This window comes from Penicillium manginii, assembly GCF_028828005.1.
Source record: "Penicillium manginii strain IBT 31320 chromosome Unknown utg000008l:1.0-3226943.0:1.0-3228205.0, whole genome shotgun sequence".
Lineage (NCBI taxonomy): Eukaryota > Fungi > Ascomycota > Eurotiomycetes > Eurotiales > Aspergillaceae > Penicillium > Penicillium manginii.
Window position 1 is genome coordinate 2,489,969 of NW_026643109.1, and position 27,963 is coordinate 2,517,931.

At 49.1% G+C, this 27,963-nt stretch overlaps 10 protein-coding genes across 10 annotated transcripts; 6 read left to right on the plus strand and 4 right to left on the minus strand.

The window, feature by feature from the left end:
• Nucleotides 1-614: 614 nt before the first annotated feature.
• On the minus strand, nt 615-2,600 carry N7533_011560 (general substrate transporter; the record flags this gene model as incomplete). Its single annotated transcript, XM_057108210.1, has 4 exons — nt 615-632; nt 929-1,216; nt 1,288-2,018; nt 2,078-2,600. The coding sequence occupies 4 exons, from the start codon at nt 2,598-2,600 to the stop codon at nt 615-617; spliced, it is 1,560 nt and encodes a 519-aa protein (XP_056955588.1).
• A 1,184-nt stretch (nt 2,601-3,784) lies between these two features.
• Nucleotides 3,785-4,522, minus strand: N7533_011561 (uncharacterized protein; the record flags this gene model as incomplete). Its single annotated transcript, XM_057108211.1, has 1 exon — nt 3,785-4,522. One exon carries the CDS (start codon nt 4,520-4,522, stop codon nt 3,785-3,787), a length of 738 nt encoding a protein of 245 aa, XP_056955589.1.
• Nucleotides 4,523-5,658: 1,136 nt separating this feature from the next.
• N7533_011562 (dynamin-related GTPase DNM1) lies at nt 5,659-8,172 on the minus strand (the record flags this gene model as incomplete). Its single annotated transcript, XM_057108212.1, has 3 exons — nt 5,659-5,973; nt 6,026-7,993; nt 8,074-8,172. The coding sequence occupies 3 exons, from the start codon at nt 8,170-8,172 to the stop codon at nt 5,659-5,661; spliced, it is 2,382 nt and encodes a 793-aa protein (XP_056955590.1).
• Nucleotides 8,173-8,659: 487 nt separating this feature from the next.
• N7533_011563 (putative actin binding protein) lies at nt 8,660-11,137 on the minus strand (the record flags this gene model as incomplete). The annotated part of the gene is made up of 4 exons (XM_057108213.1): nt 8,660-9,255; nt 9,344-10,586; nt 10,675-10,862; nt 10,942-11,137. The coding sequence occupies 4 exons, from the start codon at nt 11,135-11,137 to the stop codon at nt 8,660-8,662; spliced, it is 2,223 nt and encodes a 740-aa protein (XP_056955591.1).
• Nucleotides 11,138-12,079: 942 nt separating this feature from the next.
• On the plus strand, nt 12,080-14,806 carry N7533_011564 (uncharacterized protein; the record flags this gene model as incomplete). The annotated part of the gene is made up of 3 exons (XM_057108214.1): nt 12,080-13,465; nt 13,518-14,638; nt 14,695-14,806. The coding sequence occupies 3 exons, from the start codon at nt 12,080-12,082 to the stop codon at nt 14,804-14,806; spliced, it is 2,619 nt and encodes an 872-aa protein (XP_056955592.1).
• A 711-nt stretch (nt 14,807-15,517) lies between these two features.
• Nucleotides 15,518-16,382, plus strand: N7533_011565 (uncharacterized protein; the record flags this gene model as incomplete). The annotated part of the gene is made up of 2 exons (XM_057108215.1): nt 15,518-15,653; nt 15,715-16,382. The coding sequence occupies 2 exons, from the start codon at nt 15,518-15,520 to the stop codon at nt 16,380-16,382; spliced, it is 804 nt and encodes a 267-aa protein (XP_056955593.1).
• A 323-nt stretch (nt 16,383-16,705) lies between these two features.
• N7533_011566 (uncharacterized protein) lies at nt 16,706-18,017 on the plus strand (the record flags this gene model as incomplete). The annotated part of the gene is made up of 3 exons (XM_057108216.1): nt 16,706-16,753; nt 16,877-17,929; nt 17,988-18,017. The coding sequence occupies 3 exons, from the start codon at nt 16,706-16,708 to the stop codon at nt 18,015-18,017; spliced, it is 1,131 nt and encodes a 376-aa protein (XP_056955594.1).
• A 1,562-nt stretch (nt 18,018-19,579) lies between these two features.
• Nucleotides 19,580-20,133, plus strand: N7533_011567 (uncharacterized protein; the record flags this gene model as incomplete). Its single annotated transcript, XM_057108217.1, has 2 exons — nt 19,580-20,078; nt 20,111-20,133. 2 exons carry the CDS (start codon nt 19,580-19,582, stop codon nt 20,131-20,133), a joined length of 522 nt encoding a protein of 173 aa, XP_056955595.1.
• Nucleotides 20,134-22,607: 2,474 nt separating this feature from the next.
• On the plus strand, nt 22,608-23,366 carry N7533_011568 (uncharacterized protein; the record flags this gene model as incomplete). Its single annotated transcript, XM_057108218.1, has 1 exon — nt 22,608-23,366. One exon carries the CDS (start codon nt 22,608-22,610, stop codon nt 23,364-23,366), a length of 759 nt encoding a protein of 252 aa, XP_056955596.1.
• Nucleotides 23,367-25,586: 2,220 nt separating this feature from the next.
• N7533_011569 (uncharacterized protein) lies at nt 25,587-27,008 on the plus strand (the record flags this gene model as incomplete). Its single annotated transcript, XM_057108219.1, has 1 exon — nt 25,587-27,008. The coding sequence occupies one exon, from the start codon at nt 25,587-25,589 to the stop codon at nt 27,006-27,008; it is 1,422 nt and encodes a 473-aa protein (XP_056955597.1).
• Nucleotides 27,009-27,963: the final 955 nt, after the last annotated feature.

Here is a 27,963-nt window from a genome sequence, read left to right on the forward strand (position 1 = left end):
TATGATTCATAATAAAAAGGAAAGCTCCGCTGTTGAGATATATGAAGTTGTAATTTTCATATTCAATGCATTTCATAGGGCTGGCATCTCGGTGGGGGTGTCAGCTAGGTGGAGAAACATGTTATATTTCTCAATCCTCAATTTTCGTCTTATGATACTTATGTCTCATTACACCTGGGCAGTGGTATCGCGTGAAAGTGAGATGGGGCCGTCATGATGTAGAATTTACTACTAGAAGGTACTACTAGTATTTTCAGCAAATTCATGTAACATAATAATCTCATCACAATTCGGTTCACCTATTCATCCATGGATATTGAAACCCCAGGGTGCCGTAATGTCCCTGGGGCTATTACTAATAGGATATCGATGATCAGTAACCTTCGGATGGAAATGTCGCAATCAGCACACCTATGACCACGAAGTGATAATAATATAATGAAGGGAAATGATGCAGTGATAACATACCAGTAGGAGCGTAAATCAGTGTTTAATTGGGAGATACCTACCTGACTATCGCCAAGTCTAGGGCTCACCCCTTGGAAGTTCCAGGGTTTCAAAGGTCGAATTAATGCTTACCTAGGTATATTTCTGGAGTTTGACCTGGGCGGTTTTCAACAATACCATTTCCCCTGAATTGCCATTACTAGCTGATTCAATCGATAGAACCTCGGGACAGAAACCCCCCCTACGAAAAGCGCAGGTCCGACGCTAAAAATGGCGTGTAGTATCAGAAAACAAAATTAATCAGATTGAGGAAACGAAGATGAAGATGAAGAGGCGAAAGAAACTAAGAACAGATGCTGCCGGAGTGTGTACCACCCGGCCAAGGCACCAGCGCCATGACAATAGTAACAACCATCTGGTACGTTACACCCATCCCAGCTTCCTTGACTAGTCCATGATTTAGCAGCTAAGCATTTTCAACCTGCAAAACTGCGCCTGTCTTTTCATCCCCGGCAAATCCGAAAACCGAGTGAGCGGGTACAGCATCCTCGCCGTCAAAAACATGCACCATCTCTTCCAGGCTGTGACCGTTTGTCTCTGGGTAGAATAGATAGATCGTGCTTGTAATTATCACCAATAGGCCAACGTAAACAAGATAGTATTTCCAAGCGATGGCTTCAAGGGCAATAGGATTGACAAAGATGTTGAAAAAGAGGGCGGTTTGAGTTGAGATATTCATTGACGCTATACCGCGCGCACGAAGCTCATACTGCCAAAATGAAGTTGTTAGCAAGCAGATATCTCAAACAGTTCATCATAAAAGATACGAAGATTTCTTACCGGCCAAATTTCGCAAGTGTAGCCATACAGAAGTGGCGTGAAAGCGACGTCGTAGAATGCGTAGTAGATGAAGATAAATGGGACAACAGCAACACCTACATTTGCCGCTCCGGTTTTATCGAACGACCCAGAGAGACCAGATATGACGATATAACATGTCAACATGCCAAAGCAGGAAATTAGAAACAATGGTCGCCGTCCCAGTCGGTCAACTGTGAATGCTGCCAGCACGGCAAAAATCAAGTTCCAGATCTGCAGAAAGCCTGATATGAGGGTTTGCTGAGTGACTGAGTTGATTCCAACGGCGGCTAAAGTTGGTGCAAGATAGTAGGAGACAATACCCACGCCGTTCCATTGACTGAATATGCCTATCGTAACCGAAATGAGAAAGCGGTGCCTGTTTCCCTTGGTTCGTACAAGGTCAAGCCAGGATGTGGAATTCCGGTTTAGTCGCTCACTCTCTATCGCACTGGAAATCTCGGACATCTCGAACGTCACTAGTGGAGAATCTGCGTCGCCTCCGGCATGGTACTTTGTAAGAATAGCACGGGCCTCATCCGGGCGACCAACGGCGGTCAGCCAACGAGGAGATTCGGGTGCCATAAGAAGTCCAGGGAGAGCACAGAGTGGAATAAGCAATTGAAGGATCGAGGGAATGCGCCATGCCCAATTAGCCTGATTGCCAACATAGTCGCGTGATGCAAATGTGGCCCATGCTGCGACGGTCGAGCCTAGAATGTTTTGATCAGTTAGACAACGTATTTGTGCCGAGATAGTCGAACAAACTAACCGATATACCATCCTGTGTTATACAGAGAGGTTGCAATGCCTCGATGTGTAGGATATGACGTTTCTGTGATAAGGAGCGCCGCGGGCATCGAAAAGAAGGTTGTCACTGCGCCGACAGAGAGTCGTCCAAGGAGGAACATAGTTGGACTTCGCGCCCCTGTCTGCAACCCAGCCCCTACAGAAAGCCAGAAGTAGCCAACGAAAAGAGTTTTCTTTCGTCCGAACTTATTGGCAGACCACGCTATAACGGGCAAAGAGCAGATTGAGCCCAGACTCTGGGCAGCATTGATAAACCCGAGCCAGGAGCCGGAAGGTTGATTCATAAAGCGATTCCACTGGGGAAGAGCCTGGATTCCGTTCATTAGAGAACCATCATACCCGTTTGCTGAGGAAAGTATGATCATGGAAAAAAGAAAGTAGTTGAGGGACCGTAGATGGGGCTGCATGAACCAAGCGCCATTGCCCTGAGGCAACACCGCCGCGAGCTCCGACCCAACAGATTTCATTGTGCTTTCGACCCCCATCATGGATGTATATCGAGGTCTTTGGTTGTTAAAGGCCGGTGGGATGGGTTCGTTCCAAGGTTGAGTGTCGAGAAACTTTTAAAAAAATTCCAACTTTGTTTATGGCGAATGACTCGGAATGTCTATCAGTATGGACCTCGTCCAGCAGTGGCATGGGGTATATCCGGCTGTATATATAGGGACTCGGACTCGGGCTCGGCAGCACTGGAGACAATCAAGCGCAATGGCTAAGCTGGAGTTATTTCGGGGCTTCTCCATCCTGACGGCCCACTGGAATATCCGAGGAAGATGTAATGTGCGGGGCAAACTTCAACGAGCGGGAACCACAACGCCGCTGAGAACGAGACCGGGGAGTCGCGGATAGAATTCCGGTTGTATTTGATGACTGATCAAATATCAAATAAATAGGGAAACTTGGGGTAGAACTTAGATTTTACTATTATAACAGGATCCTTGAGAAATTACTTTCTTGCTTGCTAGGTTTAATAACCTATTAACTATCTCACTTACGTATCCCATATGGAGAACCAGGGTAATCGAGTATATTACCCTACTAGTATGATCTATACCCCTTGTTGATTTCAATCTGAATTTCGTACTAGACAGTGATTAGTATGATTAAGCATTCCCATTCATAATATAGTGAGCCCTTTTTTTAATTCGCCAGCTGCCTCCCTGGTCGTCGAGAGGCCGCCTAGGGGAGGTGTTTCGAGCAAAGCCATCTAGGTCATGGCGCAAGGCCCTCGTGTGTAGCACGCATAAAGTGGATAAAAAGGAAACACGGCAATATTCAATGATATTTACCTGTTCAACACGCACGTTTAAAGCCCTTCCGACATTGGTCAAGGCGTATAGGGGGGTTTTGGCAACAAAATATGAGCTGTTTCTGTCAGCAGAGACACTCAATAAGCGCAAAGTAATCATCGCACAGTGAACATGAATTTCCGAGTCTTTCCAAGGTTGACGGAACGGAAGAGGAACTTGAATGATTCCAAGAAAATATCAAATTATTGTGACTATATATGAATTCCCAGCCCTGGAGGTAGGGCTTTACAGTTTTGAACTTTGGTCATCAAACCTTGGAAAGAACTTGAAACTGCCAGTGGGCCATGCCAGTGGATATGCAAACCAAGTTAAGTCAAATTTGAAGTCGAGGGAAACCCAATGCTCCCTCCGAGTCCCACTCAACACTTGGAAAAGTATACACTCTCATTCACATTGTAAAAAGAATATCCGTCTTCGAGGCTGTTCAAATGCTCAGATAGACGATATCCATCAGCTCTCATCCTTTCAATAGTCTCGCCAATCTTCAAGTTGGCCATATTCTCATGATCCTTTTCATTCTCGTCACGAGGCTGATTAACCGATTCCTGAACTGGAACCTTCCAATCACCGTCCTGCTGAGGAAGAAGACCACAATCACCCAAGAACCGAGATGGAGAAATCGTTTTCCTCCCCTTTTTGAAAACAATCTTCGCCATCGCAGTAGCAAATATAACAGCGCGGGGACTTCCCTCTTCAAGCTGACCATGATCCCGTGAATCCGCAATACCAGTATCCCTTTCCGGATCAGGTTGGCCATTTTGATCACTGAAGTGTACAGCCTTGCAAGTGCCCCTCTCTACGAAGTGTGAAATCAGATGTAGCCACTTCTCATCCCAAGATAGCACACGGGTACATATTTCGTACTTTTGTCGGGGCCGAATGGCTTTGTGAAATGTGAAATTCACGCCTGCGAGTGCGGGATAAAATAATCCCGTACTGAAATCCGTGCTGGTGCTGGTGCCAGTGTCGCGGGTTTGGGGATTGATGAATGATAGATCGCCCCAGGATTTCATGCCTGTTCGGAAAAGGGAGCAGATGTGGTAATTTCGCGCGACGTCGAAGTCTGTTGCGTAGGTTGAGTTGGTTTTGTGGCCCATTATGTCTATTTCGCCTAGTGGTGTGTTTGATGTCCATATTGTTGGTTGGAAGATGGTGGGTTTGTGAAATGTACTAAGCGGGACGGGGCGATTGTTGAATTTGTTCCGAAAGATGAAAGAGTAGTAGCTTCTGGCCTTGTGTAGCTTAATATCAATACCAAGGTAGTTTTTGCCTGATATGGTTGGGTGCTTATGCTTACATGCCAGGCCAGCGGAAACACCTTGAGGCTCAACACAAATAGGAAGATGTCTGAGATTGATGTAAGGAATTTCAGGATTGCGTTGAAGAATCCAAAAGTCAATTTGACTGCAGGATTGGACGAGTGCTTCATTGACTGGATGATCGGCATTTTGCTGTGGCGTTCGTTGTCGAGCATGGATACAACGCTTCGTTTTCAGTTGTGATGTTTGAATGAATTCAATTCCAACTCGATTTCTTCTCCTGTTCTCCCTTATAAAGAAAGAAAATGGCTTTCTACCTAGGTAGTGCCATAGATCGTATCTAACTATTTAATTGTCACACAATGTCCTATACAAGGTGTTCAAGTTTGACCACATGCCTCCAGGTATTGGCACACCGAGAGAAACGTGTACTAATTTGTGATACTTCATTACCCTTCAATTAACCATCTAGCAACCCAAACTGGAGATAGGCACAGTTGAGACCATATTCTACACCTTTAAATTTACTTGTATGAGATGAAGGGGGTGGCAAGCCGCGAGGGTGGCAATATGATCGCCCGATCGGATGCATCAAATCAAAAGAGACATTCGATTCCAACTTGGAATTGGAATTGGGTATGATAGACGGGCGTGTGGTTGCACTGTGTCTTGTTAGACTGAATTCACCGATTTCTAAACAGGGCACACTCGTATCTAGATACTCTGAGTCTATTCCAGGGTCCGATGATGTAGAGTAAACCGGGCGGATACAATGACATCCCTTGTTGGAACCATCAATTCATGTTCTACAAGATAATTCAAAACAAGACACTGGAACTCGAAGAAACGGTATATCACGAGCATGTGCATCAGCCCCATAATTGTACATACAACCCACGCAATCAAGATAATAAAATAGCACAACCATCAATCCAACGTCCCCCTATTGAAAACACAAAAGGCTGGTGAAGACCTTATAAAACCTCACCCACAATCTTAGCGGCCTCCTTATACGTCTCCAACAATTTCTCACACTTCTCTCTCTCGGCCTTGATCCCGTCGTCCTCGTACAGCAATTCGCCGAAGAGATCTTCCTTGTACAATTCGCTGACGAGGCGGTTCTGAACGACGTCTTTGCTGTGGTTTACTAGAAGGTGCATGATTGCTTTGGGGACTTGGTCGGCGATGGTTTCGCGGACAATGTGGAAGTAGGAGGAGATTAGGCGGCGGATTAGTTCTGTTTCGAGGACTTCTCGGTCTGTGAGGGTTGGTTCGGCGTTTTCGTGGGGCTGATGTTGTTAGTTTGATTCAGGCTGGAAAGGGGGGAGGAAATGAACGTACGAAGCTGGATCCATCAGCTCCATAATCTATCGGAGCCGGATACTCTTCAGCCTGCATTGGTGGAGACCGCATTTCGGAGCGACGGAGGCTTTGACTGATAGTTGGCTCGACGGAGTGCGCTGAGCGGGTGGACACGGGCGTGCCGGTACTGGTACCGCCTGCACCACCATTGCTGAAGAAGTAATTCAAGAATGAGTCACGGGTAGAAGGTTGACCACCGAAACCAGTCGCGTGGTTCTGTCCATAAGTGCCGTTCAATGTCGCTGCGATGCCGTTCTCTGCACCGCGGCCTACATTGGGGGACAAGCTGCGTCCTCCCTTTGACGACTGACTGCGGATGGGAAGGTGGTTCTTCTCAGACTGGGCGTCCTCTTCTTCCGGGTTGGCAGTCCCGTTCGCGGCGCCGAGTTCCTTCATGCGTCGCTTTTCGCGCTTGCGCTTTTCCTCGGCTAAAACGGCTTTGCGCTCTTCTTCTTGCTTGTTCTGGATGATTGAGGCCATGGCTGCTGCGGCGCCAGGGAAGTTGGGGTGGTTTGTGTTGATGTAGGCTCGTTGAATGGAGATCAGTGATTCGACGTAGCCTGAGCAAGGGCCCAGACGCTCGCGGAGGAGGTCGGAGACCACTTCGATGAGCTTGCCTTGGAGGCGAGGGAAGCGAACAAGTTCTTGCGAGCCGCATGTGTGGCAGATCTTGATGAGCTCTTCGTAGACGAGCTCGACGCAGCGCTGGGCGGGGGACTCTAGGAGCTTGATTTGGGGCTTGACTAGCAGGTCGAATGCAAGTTCTGGAACGAACAGACTGGGTCGAGGACCGGTGGAGTTGCGGATGGCGGTGCGGATATCCGACACGGTCAGGTTGTGGGTAGGGTCGATGGTTTCGAGGGAGTTTCCGAAGACTTCGTTGAAAATGTAGTAGATCCGAGCTCCACCGCAGAGCTCCTTGGTCGAGATTTCGGAAGAGGTTCCGTCAATGGATGAGATGAAAGACGATGCGAACCGGGTCATAAGCTGCAGAATCAAGGATCCACGGTGTTCCGGTCCACTGAACTGCTTGTTGCCGTAGCTCGCCAATTCCTGTTGGGTCTGTCCCATCAAGGTATTGAGGCGGGCCTTGATATCGGGTAGTCGGTCCCGAATGTGAGACATCAGAGTTGAGTTAAGGGTCTTGGCCAAGTACTGTGTTCCGCATCGGTTGGCCATATTGCGATAGGCAGGGTGGTGGCGGAAGAAGTCGGCCTCAGCTCGGAGGGCATCCGCGAGCTCCTTGCCAGACTGGATATCCTGCTGAGAACGGTTGACAACACCAATAAAGCCCAGCTTCAACGGGTACACGCGACCGGACAGAATATCCATCGCATTGGTGCCGTGGTCCATGAGATCCAGCTTGGACAGCACACCGATTGTCCTCCGACCCATGGCATCCACTTGTCGGGCCAGCTTCAAAGCCTCGGAGTTCACCAGGTCGACGTTGGCCGGGGAAACAGCAAGAATGATACTGTTGGGCTTGGCGATGTATTCCAGGATCAGGGTACGCGTCTGTTTCTCAATGTCGGATGGTTGATCACCAATGGGCACCTTGGTGAGACCGGGCAGATCGACCAGGGTCAGGTTGAGGACATGAGGAGAGAAGATTTTGAGGTTGATGGGTTGTCGGTTGATGCCCTTGTTACTTCCAGCAATGCGAGCGGTTTCGGCCTCGATTTCCTGCTTCACCTGAAGGAAGTCGTCAAACTTGCGGCCGGGTTGGTGGTGGAATTCAGCCCATTCGGAGTGACCAGCCACGCTGGCTGCGGTGTGAGGGACATTGATCTCGTCATGTTCTTGATCGTCGCGATCGCTCGGGATGTTGATGAGTTGGAGAATCAAAGGGCGACGAGTGACGATGCCACTTCCACGTGGTAGAAAATCGCGTCCGACGATGTTCTCCAAGACGGACGACTTGCCGGAGGATTGGGAGCCGACGACAACCTGAGAGGTGATTGTTAGTCAACACGAGTGTCTTCTTTCGCGTGATATAAACATGAATTCTGCAGGAGGGATCCACTCACGATCTGCGGCAAATCGAGGGAATCATTGCCAATGGTGTTAAAGACCAAGTCCTGGAGCTTGTTCACAGTGACGAGCAGATCCTCGCCCAGCGCAGCCATAGTGAAGGGACAAAAAGGACCAAAAGCCCGAGATGGATAGGGCGATAGTGGCAGGGAAGTAGGGAAGAAAAAGAAAGGAATAGAAATGAAGGGACCCTCGCGCGCGGCATGAACGGAGGAGGTCGCGGGAAGTTGAAGTGTTGATGGTAGGTGGCACGTGATGAGGGAGGCCCACTCTACTCAATGACTCTACTATTAGGGTAGTCATAACTAGTTTTGAAGTACTGTTGTTTATTGATAGCTATTCATTGCTATTGCATTGCTATTGATTGCTAAGTTATTTACAGGCACAATCGTACGGGAATTGACAGAGTGACAGGGACAGAGAATATATCTAATCCAGTTGGACGTAGTTGGCAGGAACAATCCCTGTTTGCCATGGTACTCTCCAAGCCACCAATCGTCATCCGGGAATTCCTAACGTCACACGTCAGTTTTAGGGCTTCAGGGTAAAGCAAAAGGGAGCAGATATAATCACTTACCACGTTCAGAATCTTCGCATTCTCGGGGAAACTGATCTCGTTGTCTTCTGCTGCCTCATAATCATAGAGCGCAGTCGCTGTCTGTCCCTTCGAGCTGGCTGGTGCCACGGGGGTGGGGCGGGCACAGCAGCGGGAACAGGCGCGGGGGCAGGGACATGAACTGGTTCAGGCTCGGGAGAAGGTTCACGGACAGGCTCATGAGCATGTTCATGGATAGCCGCACCGGCCTCGTCATCCTCCACAACCTCAACATAGTTTCCAGGGAAGAGACCGTGCTCTCCACGAGCGTTAACACCCAACCACCAATCTTTGTCCACCATCTCAATCTCCGTCACGAACTCACCCTCTCGGAGTTCAATTTCGTTGTCCTCGGCCTTCTCGTAGTCGAATTGGACCTGAGCCCGAATTCCGCCCTGGGAATGATCAGGAGCGGTGGCTTCGGCGGTGGCACGGCCAAGGTCTTGGGTCTCCTCGAGATCTCTCTCGTCAGGAATGGCCTCTTGCAGGCTCCGGACGGGCATCGGGGGAGGAGGAGCGTCCTGCTCCTCGTGAGCATCTGCCACGGCTGGCTCTTCAACACCGCGGCCAACGGGCATCGCGACTTGGATGGGGGAGCTCTCGCGGACGGGAGGTGTGGGGGGGAGTGGGGGAGCGCGGTTGCGGGGGAGGAGTAGGGAGCTCCTGTTGACGATCGTGCTCTTCCTCCTCGGGCTCGGTGGGCTCTGTAGGCCCAGCAGGGAGTCCAGGCACCGGGATAGGAACAGGAATGGGAGCTGGGACGGGACGATTGGCTTGGGGGACGGGAGGAGGAGCGGGCTGCGAGGGCTCCGGGGCGAACTGGTCACGAACATCATGGACGTGAGAGGGAGGTTGCGCCGACTCAGCAGGCTCGTTGGCTCGCACATCAGCCACTTCGGGGGCCGCCCGATCCTGTACGGTCTGGACGGTAGCCCAAGACTTGCCAGCGTAAGAACTCTTCCACTCGTTTTGACCGCTGGCCTGGCTCTGGATGGGCTGCGATGGTTCCGCGGAGGGAGCGGGAGCGGGAGCTTCACCACGCTCCTTGGCCTTGCGTTCTGCCCAGAGCTGGGCCGGAGTCTTGCCTCCCTGGTCGGCAAAGGTACGGCTGGCGCTGCCGATAGGCGCGGGGGCAACAGCGGCCGAGGATCCTGAAGGAAGAGGCGGCTTGGTGCCACCGAACGACGGGCCGCCTCCGAATTTGTTGGCGACCTTGGGCTTGGGCAAAGATGTCAGTCGCTCAGAAGAGCTCTCCACCACCGCCGGTCGCACGGGCAAGTTCACGGGCTCGTTCTGAGGAACAGGAGCAGGGCTTCTGGTGGGCTCGGGGGCATCCTCGGGCTTCTGGGCTCTGGCCCGAATGGCCGCGATGTCCACCTTGCCCACTGGCTCGTAGGACCCCTTCACAATCGAAGGACGATCATCCTTCGTCTCACCTGACGCGGCTGCTTGTCGCCGAATGGCCGCAATGTCGACCTTGCCGATGGGCTGGTAGCCGCCACCCACCACATCAGCACCGCTTCCCGAAGCCGTGGGGACTTGTCGTGGGGCGGGGGCCTGGTTCTCCGACTTCAATTGCTGCAGGTTCACGCGGGTAGGTTGGTAAGCTGGCTGGACCTTTTCAAGTTGAGATCTTGTGACGGGAGGAGCATCGGCACCCCAGCCATCATCATCGACATTTGATGAGACGGAAGGGCGGGCGACTGATGGAGTTGGGACGGAAATGCCGCCAGATCGGGACGGGGTGAAGGCGGGTTTAGTCGCGACGGGAGGGCGGGGGTTGGCAGCGGGAGTTACGGCGGGACCCTGTGATGAAGCCGAGTACTTGGAGCCCGAAGCATCTCCGACCCGTTGGATGATACCCTGGGGGGTCAGGTCACCATCGGCGCGAGCTGTGATTTGCACATGGTACCCCTATTTGAGCGGAGAGCAGATGGTTAGTCTGAGATTCGGCGATGAGATTGAAAGGATGCGCCACAAATGCGGGCGCCTGGTTTCTTACATGTAGGAACTTGGAAACACTGGCCAGGTGACTGGTGAAGTAGCCCTTTGTCCGCTCAGGGACACCCTCACCGCACCAGGCGATCAATACATTCTTGGGCAGACCGGTGTTGGGATCAATGACCTTGAGGTAGGCGAATTGAACTCGACCCTCGGAGAACTCTTCGATGAGATCGTCCAATTCACCGTCTGGTTGCTATCAGTCAGTGTTCCAATTACAATTGCGGTGGGCTTCGAATTGCCACAATGGGCGGCTGTGGTCACTCACCTCCGGTGGTTTGGACCTTCAGGACACTCTCTTTGTTTCCGGCATCCTGTTGAAAGGCATTGACTAGTGGGGCGGAGACGGAGAACAGGGCCCATTGACCATAAGTTGGAGAGCCGGATGGGAGAGTGGCGTTAACAACAGATTGGTAGCTTTTGTTGATGGAGGGACCGTTGGTCGAGAGGTTGAGAGATGCCATGGTGGCAGTAGGGGAGAGGAAGAGAAAGAGAAATCGAGTATTTGCACCAGTAAAGAGTCGAGAGAAGTTGTTGATTGACTGTTTTACTGTTCAAAAAGTATATCAGCATCAGTTTAGGCACCCAAGAGTCAGACTCGGACTCAGCCACAGCTCCAGTTCCTGTTCCAGAAGGTGGAGGGGAAATGATGATGCCTCGTGCAGTGAGGGGCAGGTAGCTGCAGGGGATGGGCAATACCTGTGAGTAGTCAAGTAGAACAGTGGGTGAAATAGTCCACTGAGTATGTAGGTGATATGCAAATGTGGGGAGATGTAAAGGTGAAGTTGAAGTTGGCGAGTCAAGTGACTTGGGGAAAGTGGAAGTGGAAGTTGTTGTTATGGAAGGAGCGAGTGGAACTGCCCACTGCCCGTGACTGCCTTATTGGGGGAGTTGACTGGGTCGCTGCTGCCACGGGGACGTCATGTCCCGCTCCTTCCTCACTTACCATAGCTAAGTCACCTGCCTATCTACTTCCACTTGCACTTCCACTCCTTCCTATCAACATCCTCTTCTTCTCTCCTCTTCTCTCCCCTAAATCCCTAATCGTTCTCGTACACTCAATCTCAATCACAACACCACAAAGATCAACAAGATCAAGATCCCCCCCATTGATACCCAATCAATCTATCCATCCAAACATTCCCTCCGATCGGCTCCACCCCACCCCGATCTGGACCTGCGAGGCTCACCGGTGTGGATCACAGGGTCAAAAAAAATCATTATCGCAGATAACATACCTATCGACTGCAGATATATATATTCACTTTACAGCTCCCATTCTCCCGTCCCGCAATGATCCAATAATCCGATACTTCACCACCTCCAATTCCCTCCCTTGAAACAAAGCCACCGCTTCCCCTCCCCCTCCATTCGCTCCGGTGGCGCACAACCGATCAACAACAGTCATGGGATCAACTCGACTCGGGCCCGACCTTGGTCTTGATTCAAATGCCAACACCCCCAACGATGAATACCCCCGTTACTTCAGCTCTGGCGACGAGGCCACCGTCCCTCCTTCTCGCGAGGACTCGGACCCGTCACAGGATGATAACGGCGAGTTGTGGCCTCGAGACCAGCAACAGAAGACTGCAACCTACGACTATGCCTATGAAAAGTCTATGAGTCACGCTGAGGCAAAACTCTTCTATCAACATCACCAACAGGCCTCGAAGACAGGAGCTGGATCGGGCGAGAACACCGCTCAAGGTGTCCCCGTGAGCCCGGTGCCCACAAATAGCTCCATCGTCGAGTCCAACGAAGGAAGTAGCTCGTTCCACGGAGATTCCTCTCGCCCTCGAGGAAACTCCATCATGCTTGACGCAGAGTGGTATCCTTCTACCGTATCCCAGACTGGCGGCGATGGTACTCAGCCCAACAGTGCCCAACTGGCCGCAGATCTCGCCGCTCGAAGCCATGCAGCCACGTTCAGTCCCGCCCAGACTTCACACATCGCCGCGGCAGAAGGCCTCCAAGGGAATGGCCTCGGCATTGGTGGTCTCCCCCAAGGTGCCAATGGGTTCGCACCAAGTGGTGATCCTGTGAGTTCCGAGTTGAGTTCGATCTACCGCAAGATTAAGGGTCTCTTGGATCGTCGAACCAAGTATATGGAACTTTCGCTCCAACGACCAGGAGATAATCCCCGTGATGCACCTGACTGGGTTCTCTACCCACCACCGCCAGAGCCCGCTTGGGACGATGGTAAGGAATACCAACCGGGGACCACCGGGGGCTCCTCTGATTTAAATGAGAAGAAGAGAAAGATGGGCGAGGATATTGGTGAAGACTTCGATCTGGAAGAGCAGATGCCCGTTCCCGGCCCATCGGATTGGACATACCGTTTGGACCGGAGTAGTGTCTACCAGGTCTATGAGTCGGAAGACGCCAAAGAGCCTGCCGTTCACATCCCCTCGTTGCGGGACTTCTACATGGATTTGGATGCCGTGGTGGATGTCTCGACGGACGGACCGGCCAAGAGCTTTGCCTTCAAGCGTCTCTCCTACTTGGAAGGCAAGTATCAGCTGTACACCCTCTTGAATGAATATCAGGAAGTCGCAGACAGCAAGAAAGTCCCCCACCGTGACTTTTACAACGTCCGAAAGGTCGACACTCACGTTCATCACTCGGCGTGTATGAATCAGAAGCATTTGCTTCGTTTTATCAAGAGCAAGATGCGCAAATCCCCCGATGAGGTGGTTCTCTTCCGTGATGGGAAGCATCTGACTCTGCGAGAAGTATTTGAAAGTATCAACTTGACTGCTTACGATCTCAGTATTGATACCTTGGATATGCACGTATGTTTCCCCATCCGCTGTTCCATCTTATATGGCCCTAACACGCTCCCAGGCTCACACCGATTCTTTCCATCGCTTTGACAAATTCAATCTCAAATACAACCCCGTTGGCGAATCTCGTCTCCGTGAAATCTTCTTGAAGACAGACAACTACATCAAGGGCCGATACCTGGCCGAGATTACGAAAGAAGTCATCTCCGATCTGGAGTCCAGCAAATATCAAATGGTCGAATGGCGAATCTCCATCTATGGACGATCTCCCGACGAGTGGGACAAGCTGGCCGCGTGGGTGGTCGACAACAAACTGTTCTCCCCCAACGTCCGCTGGTTGATTCAAGTGCCCCGTCTCTATGATGTCTACAAGTCCAGCGGTATGATGGAAAACTTCGAACAGGTCATCACCAATGTTTTCCAACCTCTGTTTGAGGTGACCAAGGATCCTTCCAGCCATCCCAAGCTCCACATCTTCCTGCAACGCGTCGTTGGATTTGACAGTGTCGATGACGAAAGCAAAACGGAGCGCCGCTTTTACCGCAAGTATCCCATCCCGCGAGACTGGGATACTAAGCAGAATCCCCCCTACAGCTACTGGCTGTACTTCATGTTCGCCAACATCGCGTCCCTCAACCAATGGCGGAAGCGCCGGGGGTTCAACACGTTCGTGCTCCGGCCACACTGCGGTGAAGCGGGTGACCCAGACCATTTGGCCGTGGGCTTCCTTGCGTGCCATAGTATCAGTCACGGCATCTTACTGCGCAAGGTCCCTCTGCTTCAATATCTTTACTACTTGCACCAGATTGGTATCGCCATGTCTCCGCTGAGTAACAATGCCCTGTTCCTCACCTACGACAAGAACCCATGTGCCAGCTTCTTCAAGCGTGGACTCAATGTCTCCCTGTCAACCGATGACCCGTTGCAATTCGCATTCACGAAGGAACCCCTGATCGAGGAATACTCGGTTGCCGCTCAGATCTACAAATTCAGTGCCGTCGACATGTGTGAACTCGCCAAGCATTCCGTCGACCAGAGTGGATTCGAAATTGCTTTGAAGAAGAGGTGGCTTGGTGATAATTGCAGTGAGCCCGGTGTCGCTGGTAACAATGTCGCCAAGAGTAACGTGCCTGATATTCGCGAGGCATTTCGGAACGACACTCTCGCTGCGGAGTTATCCCTGTGAGTTCATTCGTTTTCAAACTGACCACGAGTATATTGCTAACAGGAGCCTCTAGTGTTGAACGGTACGCCGAGGGCTCTGGAGTTGATGAGCGCAGTGCCTTGGCTCCGGGGTTGCTGCATACAGCTCAGCAGGCGTCTGTCAAGCCTGCTGGTGCTAAGCCTTGATCATGATTGTGCTTCAAGTGCTCTCTTTTAGCGCAGTATGTAGCCAGATAGTAATAATTGATTTGATGAGTAATGATGGCTTCCCTTTCACCTATCTTGGCATTCAATTCCTATTTCTGGTTATTGCACTTCGAGTGATCATAAATCGACCTGAAAGCGTCAGTACCCTTCGACAAAGCATTGGTTTTTGATAGTCAACTATTTGACACTGCCTGTAACGATTGAAGCCTTCGGTGCCTGGCACGTGACTAAGCATGTGACCCAGACAGCCGCTCATGTGTAGATGGTTGTGATGGTAACTTCTCTCCTTCTTCTCTTCTCTCTCTCAGCTTAGTACCTTAGTTCAATACTACTGCTGTCTTTCAAATTATCTGAGTCCTTACACTGCCTTTGACCATATTTACCAGACTTTGCGCCATTTATATCCTCGGGTGGAGATTCTTAGTGCATTAGCACGCTGCACTAGACAGGGTTCACGATCGAACTACGCCATTAGCTACTCTCTAGCCTCATGTGATTCCAAATTCCAGTCTTTTAACGCCCCGATCATTCGAAACCCCTCGCCAAACTACTTTCTGCCCCTTTCCCCCAACTTCACTTTCTTATTTCCCCTTCCCCGCATGACTTTGGCCCTGCTCTCCTCCAGGCCCCAGTAAGCCGCCCTTTGCCGCCGAGAAATCTTCCTCTCTTAATAGCTACGACACCGACAGTATGGCGGGGAAGTTCACTTTCCCAACAAAAGATCAGATTTTCATTGTGGCAGACCAGGTGAATGTAACCTGGACTGTTAATGCCCCGCGAATTTCCCTTTACGAAACCTGTGGTAATATTGACTACCCGTTGGAAGGTGAGAAAGCCATGATTCTATTTGGCTTCTTCACATGGCCTTGGCTGATTACATCTTTCAGGTCAAACATCCAATAAATACAGCTACATATGGACAGCGACTCGGGACAATTACGTGGAGAGAGGCTGCAGCTTCATGATTCAGCCGTTTACTGCCGACGGGGAGGCGTATGGCAACAACATTTCAAGTACAGACTTCGGGGTTTCGAAGAGATACACAGATGATCCATCGCCAACCTCGTACAACTTCCAAGCTGGATCTTCCTTCACGACTGCAAGTGGCGGAGCAACAACCTCGACTTCAACTTCCATGTCCCTCACTTCTACCTCCCTCACCTCTACGACCAGTTCGGAGACAACATCGACTCCATCGCCGACGACTACATCGACTCCTCAGCATAGCAAGGGTCTATCAACACCGGCCAAAATCGGTATTGGGCTTGGCGTTCCACTGGGTGTTTTGATACTAGCTGTCGCCATAGGAATGTTCTTCTGGTTCCGGCGAAAGTCCCGTCAGAGGGAACCTAAAGTGACACCTGCATCGAATCATCACAGGGACGAGCTATCCCCGCTTCCTACAATTGAGCCCAAGTTAAAGCAATATCAGCGTGTCTCGAAGACGGAAACGGTGGATTCTCATTCGCAATGTTCGAGGGAATATCCGGGGTCGACGGGGACGGGAAGGCCTTTGAGTGAATTAATGTCTACTGAAAGAGCGGAAATGGAGTAATATCACTAAGCTATAGTCTTAGCATAGTATGCGAGTAATCTAATACTAGTAATGTCATGGGAGATTTGTTTCACAAATGTGCTTTTATAAGCCCTAGAAACTCGGATAGCCTCCGAGTCATGGAGGATGATAATATAGCTAGGCATTCTAAGCTGGGGATAGCTTTCTAGAGGTGATAGTGGGATATTTAATTCGCGTAGGAAATTCAAGCATTAAAGGAGTGGTGTCGGAATATGTGGAGCTTTGTTTTGTCATATGTTGTATTTAGTAACGTGATTGTAATATTCGGTAGATAGATTGTCCGAGCTACCATACAAAATCGTATGGTAACGGAGACGTTCACAATCAAGACTCTTTGCTATCTCATTCGTGTATGCTACTTGGGCCCACAGCTGCTCCGACAGTTATGAGCCCGGTTCGCCTGGAAGAAATATCTATTTAATCAATATTGAAGCTATTCCCAGCACTCAATTCAACCACTGTTGACCTCCGAGTGTCGTTTTACCCCTGAAGCTGTCCGAACCGCTGTGTACCCCTATTCGACCACGATCGTTCGATACGACTTAGTTGGGATGGAAGCAACCATAGTCTCCGCTCCTCAGAGTGTTAAACTGAGATCGGATGCCGATTGGCTCCGATGGATTCGTTATATCCAAGAACAGGCCGAAACCGATGGTATATGGGACCTCCTAGACCCCGAAGCCGACGATGAAGAACGGCCTGAACCGATTGTACGGCCTGAACGACCAGATTGGGGAAATCTGACGAAGGCGGAACGTACAGAGGCTATTGAAATATACAAGATGGAATTCCCTGAATGGGAACGGCAGAGTAAAGCACTAGCTGCTATCCGACGTATGATTATGCAGTCAGTCGATGCCACTGTGGCTGAACGACTATATAGTGTTAGCACTCTGTATGAGCGACTGAGGTTTCTCAGAGATCGATTCTCGAATGCAAACACAACAAACGAGACATATCGTGAGCGATGGTCTAGATACTCTCAAGTGCCACCAGCTAAGGGTGAGGATATTCGAGCATGGGCACGCCGATGGGAGCAAATGAGAGATCGCATGCTAGCAGCAGGCCGCAGTCCGGAAGCCAATGAGGACTTCCTAGTGGCAGTAAGGCATCTCGTACCGAATTGGCATACTGGCCAATATCAATTGGTTGTTCATGAGAAGAAGAAGCTGGATAATGGTCAATTGGTGTCTCAATTCCTTGACCACTATCGTATGCACTATGGCAATGCATTGGCACCATCACCACCGATAGTCCCAGCTACACTTAGTGCTGCTCTAAGTATTCAGGTCTCACAAAGTAGACCAAATAATGCCTTCTCCACACTCCATGACCATGAGGAGGCCACGCCTAGTGCCGCTGCCAGTGCACCGAACCGGAAGAAGCGAACGTTGAAAGACATTCCTCTTGCAGAACGATATTGTATGTGTATGGATCGATCTCATAAACCATGGGAATGCGCCTATGTGAACCCGAAGCTTCGTACTGCGGGCTGGCAACCACCGGATCAGGATAAAATGGCACGTGTGGAACGTCTATTAAAAGAGCACGTCAACTGGAAGAGATTCATTGACAAAGAGATAGCCAAAACGGCTGGAAATGGCAATGGACTAACCGGTTCTGGCAATTATTCTGCCGAAAAATCAGCACCAATTGCTGCATTAACGTTGCCGAATGACGAATATCCCGAGGAGGATAACCTGGCCATGAACACTACAGCCAAAATGAACCTTAGGGATCGATGGATATTGGACACCGGAGCTGGTATTCATGTTTGCAATAATCGCAGCCTATTTGATCAATATACTGTGAGGAAGGCGGCTATGCGAACTGGCGATAGCTTCACACGAGTTGAAGGTATTGGAACTGTCAGAATGCTCTGTGTTGACCCTATCACTGGTGGACCAAGTGTCGTCCGACTCTATAACGTCAAATATTCCCCTGATTTTCATGTCAACCTGGTTTCATATAGTCAAGCGAAGGCTAGAGGTTGCCGATGGGATGAGAACGGTGGATGCATGCGCAGTGCTAATAGCAGTGCTTTTGCCAAAGTAACCTATGATCGTGGAGCTGGTCTATGGCTATTTGACCAACCGGCCAGTGATGCCACAGCATGACTATCCGTCAGTCCTACCGCTAGGAAAGAACGATGCGAGACGCAGTACGCGATGGCGGCGCGGAAATCGTCTTCATCAAGAAGCTCGAAAGCATCATTTGATGTGTGGCATCGTAGGCTAGGTCATATTCAGCCAATCACAGTCAAGAAAGCTGCTGAGCTTGTGGATGGAATCCAGATAGATGGTTCCACAACTCCTGATCATGGAGATCAGTCTCACTGCGAGATCTGCCGACTATCTCAGGCACCACGACAAATTTCACGTCGTCCCTGGGGTCGTCAATTCGGCCGATACGGTCAAATTTTCTATGACATTGTGGTCATGCCAATTGCATACAATAAGATGCAATATTTCACACACTTCTATGTGTCTGGAATTCGTTTCCATTGGGTGTATCCCCACCAATTCAAAAATGACGCGGTCGTGGCCATTAGGCATTTCCTTGCATTTGCAACGAAGGTCCTGAAATTGCCTATTATAGCAGTTCATGCGGATAACGAGCAGGCTGTGAGGGAGGATGTGGAAAAAGAGCTAAAACAAGAAGGCTTCATTATCACCCACACCATACCACACCATGCGGAAATGAATGGACCAGGTGAGCGCTCAGGGGGTGTGATCACCTTGAAAGCCAGAAAGCTGCGAATTGAGGGCAAATTGCCAGAAGCTCTGTGGCCCGAGATGGTCATGGCAGCTGCATGGATATTGAATCGCACACCGACCTATTTGAAGGATAAATCCCAATGGATTGTGCCTTGGGATGAAGCTCGCGCTTTACTGGATGCTGATGGAGTTAAGAAATCAGATCTCTCTGGTCTCAGAATATATGGTAGTCTTACCTATTTTCGTCTGGACCGAATTCCTCAACGAAATAAGCTCCGTCCGCGCGCTGAAATCGGCTTCTTAGTCGGATATGAAGCATCGAATGTCTGGCGAATATGGAGACCTCGGAAGAACGATATCATTCGTGTGCGAGATGCAGTTTTCGATGAATCGCGACGCTGGCATCCAAATATTGAATATTGGAAGGAGGAGCCATTACCCATTCCTGCAGCAGATGCTATGACGAAGGGTGAGGTTGATCATGTAATATTGAAAGAACGAGGGTTGACAGATAACTGGATGGATCATGTGACTGGCCCTGGAACGGCTAGCACAGTGATGCCACAGCCTGGCCAACCAGCACCGCCTACCCATTCATTTGATCCTTTTATAGCCGAGCAACGTCAATTCTATGCGCCAATTCAGACGACATATCGGACACCTGAGCCTAAGGGTCTGCAGCAACCGGATGATCGTGCGGAACCAATCCAGGAATTGACCCCACCATCTGTGGAATGGATGCCCCAGCAACCGGATGATCACTCTGAGCATACATTACCAGGAGTATTCCCTGACGATGAATTGCCGTCGTTACTATCTACACCGTCACATGATCGTTTTCCGACCGGAAACCCTGCTGCAGAGACTGAAGGGGTGGAGAGTTATCAAAGCGTTGATCAACTGCCTGAGCAGTCTCCGCAGAATTTCGATTCTTTTACACCAGAGCCACTATCGGACAGTGAAGCTCAATTGAACCAAGAACTCACACAGGCCCCACCAGATCAGCCGCCTGAGCCACCACTTGTGGCGCCCAGAAATATCGATTCCACTGTGCAAGAGTCGAATATATTAGAAGGTCGTCGTGAGCGGAGATCAACCCACCGGGACGACTGTGCTTATTTCGCTGCTCCTATCCATGAGGACCATGCAGAAGAGCCTCAGGAGCTATTGGCCGCATTTGCCACCGGCCTCAATGCCGAACAAAAACACCACCAACATCGTGATGACTTACCACCACCGCCGCAGAATTGGAAGGACATGCTCCGTCATCCTCATTGCGAGGCCTTCCTAACTGCCGCAGCCCGTGAGACCGATAGCCTGCGTACCAAGGGAACATTCCAAGAGGTCAAAGAACCGAATGACTGTTCTGTCCAGGTGTTGCCATTGAAATGGGTCTTTGACTATAAGTTTGATCAAGATGGCAATCTCCGGAAGTTCAAAGCTCGTCTATGCGTACGCGGTGATCTTGAGAGGGTAACATCAGATGAAAAGAGAGCCGCTACCCTAGCCGCTCGAACTGCACGCATAATTTTTGGCCTCGTTGCCGCATTCAACTGGGATGTTAGGCAATTGGATGCTGTGAATGCATTCCTCAACAGCACATTACCAAAAACAGTGTATACCAAGCTTCCGGATGGTTCAAACTCGCCACCCGGCCTATGCTGGAAGCTCGAAAAGGCGTTATATGGACTTCGAATATCCCCGAAGCTATGGCAGCAGGAGGCCTCAGGTGTCCTAGGAAAGATAGGACTAACTGCGCTGCCTGAGGACCCCTGCGTGTTCGTTGGAAAAGACATTATTGTCTTCTTCTATGTGGATGATATCATTATTGCTAGTGATCCATCCCAACGGCATCAAGCCGAACAGCTGGAGCGTTACCTCCATGCTAACTGGGAGCTCACCGACCATGGTGATGCTCGCTGGTTCCTAGGCATACGTATCATTCGAGACCGAGAGCACAGGAAGCTCTGGTTATGCCAAGATGCCTATATTGAAAAGATAGCTATCCGATACCATCTTAACCATCGTTCAAGGGTGACCACACCACTGGCACCTGGGCAAGAGTTGAAGCTTCATGATGGCCTACCAGATAAGGCCAGGATCGAGGAATTTTCCACCAAACTAGGCTCAGCTCAATATGCCACCACAATCACCAGACCTGATGCTGCCAGAGCTACTGCCAAATTGGCCCAGTTTCTCACTAATCCAGGGCCACAGCACATTGATGCTATTGACCGTGTGATAGTCTATCTGTACTGGACCCGTTACCTGGCAATTGAATATGGCCCCTGCAGCGGCTTAAAATCAGTGGAATTTGCCAGTGATGCCTCATATGGTGATAACACTGATCGGAAAAGCTCATCTGGTTATATTTGCCAGATATATGGTGGTCCTGTCGACTGGAAAGCTTCCAAGCAGCGTACAGTAACAACGTCTACCACTGAGGCCGAACTTCTGGCCCTTTCTGATGCAGCGCGATCTGTTCAATATACCATGCGCTTGCTCACCAACCTAGGTTTCAGACCTAGCCATCACATTATTTTGAAATGCGATAACCAACAAACGGTTGATCTGATCTCCAATGCCAACGTCAAACTGCACACCAAGCTTCGTCATGTTGACATTCATAGCCACTGGCTGAGGCAGGAGGTTTCAGAAGGACGCATCCACATTGAATGGGTGCCCACTGGTCAGATGGCAGCCGATGGCCTCACGAAGGCGCTGTCATCACAGAACCATGAAAAATTCGTCGGTATGCTTCGAATGCAGAATATTCGTTCGTACATCGATAGATGAGGCAGTTGCTGCCACCTTGGGCTATTCAACTGCCCATTTAAGCCATTCATTGGCCTGAAAACAAGGGTTCAGCATTCAACACGCTGATATGGAAAACCTTAGGCGTCGTTGAACGCTGAGGGGGTGTGTCGGAATATGTGGAGCTTTGTTTTGTCATATGTTGTATTTAGTAACGTGATTGTAATATTCGGTAGATAGATTGTCCGAGCTACCATACAAAATCGTATGGTAACGGAGACGTTCACAATCAAGACTCTTTGCTATCTCATTCGTGTATGCTACTTGGGCCCACAGCTGCTCCGACAAGTGGTTCGATTAGTCAAATGCACCTCGATTTAATTGGCGACAATTGTGGTTATTAATAGTCTGGGCAAGTTATCAAACTCACCGCCACACACTTAACCGGATTCCTGTGCCCCAGGGTGGTGGGGTATCCCGCCGTGGATCCCACAGCGTGCTTGTTCTCAAGTGCTCCGGGGCTCTATTTAAAGTGGCAGGGCTATCTCGATCCATCTTTCAAGTTTGAAATTATTCGTTCTCCTTTCCATTCACCAAGTTCAATGAGGCTCTCTTACGACACTGACATTATCAAACCCTGAGGCTCCCTGACAGTCAAGCCAAGTGAAACTTCCCTGTGAATATAGCCAAGATGGCTAATTATTCTCTTCAATCACTAGGCCAACTAGACCATATGTCAGCCGAAGCAGCATCAAGCCAGTTCATCTTGGACACTTACTTACACCGCCTAGTCACCCGTCTACAAGAGGAACTGGAAGGAAATCTGTTAGCTGTCTACCTTTTTGGCTCTGCTGGCTACGGCGCATATGAGCCTGGTACCAGTGACGTTGACGTTTATGCGATCGTCCATGCACCAATACCTGATTATCACAAGCTTTCTCGCACCATAGGCCATGCTGCTCTACCCTGTCCAGCACGCAAACTTGAATTCGTCCTTTTCACTAAAGACAATGCTGCCAAGCAAACAGCCAGCCCTGTGTTTGAGATGAATTTCAATACGGGAAAGGATATGGATGACTACTTGAATCTGACTGCTAGAACTGAGCCTCGATTCTGGTTTCTGCTTGACATTGCCATTGGTCGTGAATTGGGAAAGTCGCTCATTGGTCCACCTCCCAGTACAACTTTTGCTGCTCCAAGGTTGGACTTTATATTTGATTGCATGATTGAATCTCTGGCCTGGCAACGTGAAAATGACCCCATAACATCTGATGGCGTTCTCAATGCGTGTCGTGAGTTGAGTTATGCGAAAACGTCCACATGGAGGTCGAAAATCAATGCCGGTGCCTGGGTACTTGAAAACTACAATCGGCCAGAGGTAGTGGGTCTTGCGATGGATGCTCGTGTTTCGAAGGCAGAGTTGCCACAGAATCTTGCATTGGATTTCTTACTTCTCGTAGAGAAGGAACTCAAGGAATGGCACGGGAATTAATGTCCGGGGAACCGATTGCTGGAGGCTACGTCTCCGCCGCTACTGCCATTATACCATATACACCAGAGAAAAAGAAGATAGCGCATTTCTTCATCTCCTGGCTCCATTCCGTGTGTTCTCATTACCTGTAGTGTGCCAGTTTGTCAACAAGCCACCCCATCTATATTGTCTATTTTCAATAGCGACAGGTTTGCTGGGTGCCACAAGATCTTCGTGCTTGACTGGCACTTGAGCGGTAAATCCATCCACCAGGTCCTCCTTATCAAGGTATTGGGGTGACTCGCCTCAGAGCTCATTAGTTGTCGCACTGCTGTGCCGAACGAGGTTAAGATCGGCGATGTGTCCCGTAACAATCGACCTTGAAACAGATAACTTGAAGCATGTACATGTGGCGCCCGGGGTGGGCGGAATGACTTCAAACTAGTAATCCCCGTGAATTGGGAGTGAGGCCAATGGGCATAGAGTTGTTCACGTACCCGCGGGTCTGCCCCGGTCCTACCTACTACCGTGACCGAATTGGCCGTCCCGATACACATAATAAATATATTAAATTCAAATCACAACATTACATCTGAACAACCATCCAAGTTTCAATCTAAGGGGCTGACTTAAGGTTCTATGATCTAAATACTATTCGTGAAAAATCTTTAAACCCTATAATCCCCAAAAGAGAGATTTATCGCGGAGATACCTAGGTATACTCTATAGTCCCCACATCCCAAATTCGTAGATCACTACTTACTTATTGTATCATTAGCTACTAATATAAAACTTGAATAATGATCTACCTAGGTCAATCAGAAAGGGTACTCACTATATCATTCTTCTTAATACATAGAGCCTATGTTGTAAGTTAGAATCAAAAAAAGTTTGGTTGTTTAGATAGTTGAAGTTGTAATTTATCATATTTCTATGTGTTCTTGAGGCGGCTACGGGAGTCAATGGCGGCTGACTCGGAGGTGAAACACGTTACTGCCTAGGTACCTACAACTTCAAGTTGAAGTTCAATACCTACGTACTTTCAGAATAAATAACTCTGAAAAGGAATCGTAGGAAGTATACCAGTAGAACCCTGTTACAGATGGTGGCCATAGAGACCGCCACGGAGAGGGAAGGCATCGCGACCGTAGGGACTTGGGCGTATAACTTGAAGCTGGGTCCAAACTTGAATTTGTATTGGGAACACTAGTTAGTACCTACTAGTACGTAATTTTGGGATGAATCTTGGATGGTGTTAGAGGGGGGGGCATATGCCTAGGCATTGTGTAGGGCGGTTAACATAAAATACCCCGAATACTATTGAAACCTCTACGCAGCCGCTCGCGTTTACCAAGCCTTATCGAAAAGTATTAATTGCTCTATAATCTGAATTAGGAACATAAAAATCGCTTACAGAATTAAATTAATGCCGATATCGTCAAATATCCGCACTGATGGGTTGAGGGGCCAAATTTCTGGATGTTGCCACCCTACGATTTCGGGAGTCCTGGCCCCAGGGGCCGAAATGTGTGGAGCAGAGTGAACACCAACATTATTTAGTTACCTAGAATGGTTGTGCGTGCTAGAGTTAGTAATGGACCCACAAGTAATCAAGCCATGACGGCACCGCCCCCAACTTTCCACTTGAATGCTCTATAGTATTCGAGTTATCCCTGTGATATGTCCATTGCCCCTTGTGTTACCTCCACCTATCACCTCCACATCTCAAACTTTGAAAGCCAAACATGGGGTGCTGTGTGAGCATACAAGACCCCTATGAGAGGGCACTTGCAGAATATCAACAAACCGTCACGCCTGGTTCGTCCCCCAAGATTTGTCAATCAGCCCGTAGTGCAACAAAGCTGACAGTTTATTCTTAGAAATCGCTCTTCACAAACTACATAATTATCTGATTGAGCATGGAACTCAGGACAAAACACATCAGGCGACTTTCGACGCGTGTAGTATTCAAAACTCGCTCCAGGAGCAGCCATGTAAGAGATACTTGCTAACTTTCAAACACTATCATAAGAATACTATTAACGAGATGATGGCTCAGATTGGACAAAAGAAAGCTTTCGAAATCATATCACGGCCAAATTCCCGGGAACAAGAATACCGGACACAGCAGTTGATGTTCTCTGGTCTTGCTTTTGTTTCTATGCCTGGCACCCGTTCCCAAATCATGGCAATGCCGATACTCAAAAGTTAGCACGACCCGAATTTGAACGTGGTTTGATAATGCTTGCCTACAAAGGCACGGGGCTCCTAGGTACTATGTGTGGTACATTCCGGTCAAAGGTCCACTGGGCCTATGTACAAGATGGCACGCCCTGTACATGCAGACACAACTTTGACCGGATCTTGCGAAGTATCAGTCAATTGAGTTCCGAAATCCCCGATTCAAACCAAACCAACAATACCTCCTCTTCGTATATCAAGGACGACATGATGGATATTGTAGCCACAACTGGGCCCTATGATGGCAAGGGAATCCCAGGTCCTGATGAACTAGCTCCATCAGCGCAGCTTCTCCTCGATGACAAAAGTGCTAGTTATCGCTCTCGGCTAAAAATAGAGCATTTTACTACTATGATGAGAATGTTAATGAGGGTCAATCTGCTTGAGCCAACGTGGAGTCAGCAAAAACTTCATTACGGCACTCTTGAGGAACCGACACCCCAACAAGATGAGCTTGTGAATATACTCGCTGCGCAATTTCAGCTCTCGGAGGGATTCATAGTACAAAAATCCCTTTCTCGAGCCTTTGATATTTTGGTAAGATTCTCCTCGATTCAGAAGTATCAAATGAAGTCTGACTCAACCATTCGATTCCAGCCAAATTTCGAGCTACATTTCCATCAACTATGGGCACTCATCTTCCAACCTCCCATCCCAGAGACCAGTTCACTATCAAGAGCAGAATCACATCCAGACTCCACAATACGTGATATTCTGCGTGCTGTCTCATTTTTTGTGCCTCCCGTCACCGAATTTCACGGAAAACCTGAACTCCATCGGGATATTAGGCCCGTCTCGTTTGAAGAAACATACCAATCGTCAATGCGAGATTCAAATAATGCTTTGGCTCTCCCCCAAATCATCAAGGGTCTTACGGAGAAAAGTACTGACCATCGGCCTCACCTTGTTCTTTTCCTCGGGGACAAAGCTCAGAGCCATAGCTACATCCCGGGTATCATGGGTGCTCTTTACGCCGCGGCCCCAAAGAGAGAGGGAAATGGAGAACAAGATGTGTCCGAGATGGCTAAGAATTTTGAACCCGTCCCTTTGCAACTTCTTTTCCAGCTTCAACCTAATACTAGAATGTTCAGGTTGAAAGAAGGGAATTCAGTTCCTCGGTCTTTACCAAAAGAAATGGCACAGAGCCATGCTCAGGATACTGCCGCTAAATACTGGATGGGGGATCATCAGGAGTCAGAAGTTGGTTTACAGATTGATCCGACCAGAAACCGAGTGGCCTTCGTGTTGAATGATCATGGTGCCAATCAGAGTGAGTTTACGTACAATGATGTTCTTCAGGGCAAAGGGCGGAGTGAAACCTTGGGCCAGAATCAGGGCGAAGTCATTAGGGAAAGCTTCACGGTTTCTCAGGTTGTTGTCTATAGAGTGGACGGTGGCGACAAGTTTGAACCTCGGTGCTAATATAGATGGTGTGATCAGAAGAATTTAGGTTACAACAGTGACATCTATCAGCCCGGGAATGTATGCTCAGGTGATCAACACGATCATTGTTGGTTAACAGAATTTTATTCAGCCCATCATGATCAGAGACTCGGAAGGACAGCCAATCATGATTCTACAGTTTCTTTTTTTCTCTTTCAAACCTTCGAAGCTACTACAGGTACTTCACTCACTCTTTCGTAAAGTAATATATCAACGGCTCAATTACCTAGGTACCCACCGGCAGTATTAATCACCAAACCCGATTGTTAGTCAAGAAAGAACATTGCTTATCGGGGAACATACCTAGGTAAAAGAATTTTCTTGAAATTTGAGCTCCTAAGTCACAGCTACGTAGGTACATGGAACCTTGGAACTGACTCTCATCCATTTGACAGACCTTTTTCATATCAGCTGTCATGGCACTAAAAGAAAGGCCCCTATACCAGTTTGCCTGCTTTTAAATTCAGACTCACTGGCTATTTCTTCATTCTGTACTCCCTTTACCTAGGTACTCGCACTATTTCAATCTCCTATAGCACTAGCGCATGGTATCTTCCTACTCCGCGAACCTCAAGAATCTCAATAGTTTCAAACCTGGATACCATTTATGTTGTTGATAATACTATCTTGAAAGCTTCTGTCGCCCAGACTGTCATGGTATGCAATTGCAGTGTATAGTTTAAGAGTGCCTTTTCAAGTCAAACTGCAATACTCAAATACATCATGATTCAAAGGTTTACAGTAGTTCAACCGAGCAGATTGAAAGAACTTGACTCTTATACATGTGATTCATAGTGAAAAGGCTAGAATTCACTTGCACTGCTGTATGATCGTCAAGAGGTAAGAGACCGATTTGCCTGAATCTCTCTCTCCACGTGAGCTGTTCCAGGCCTATTCTTTGATTTCCTTGTACAAATAGCTCCTGAAATTCCTG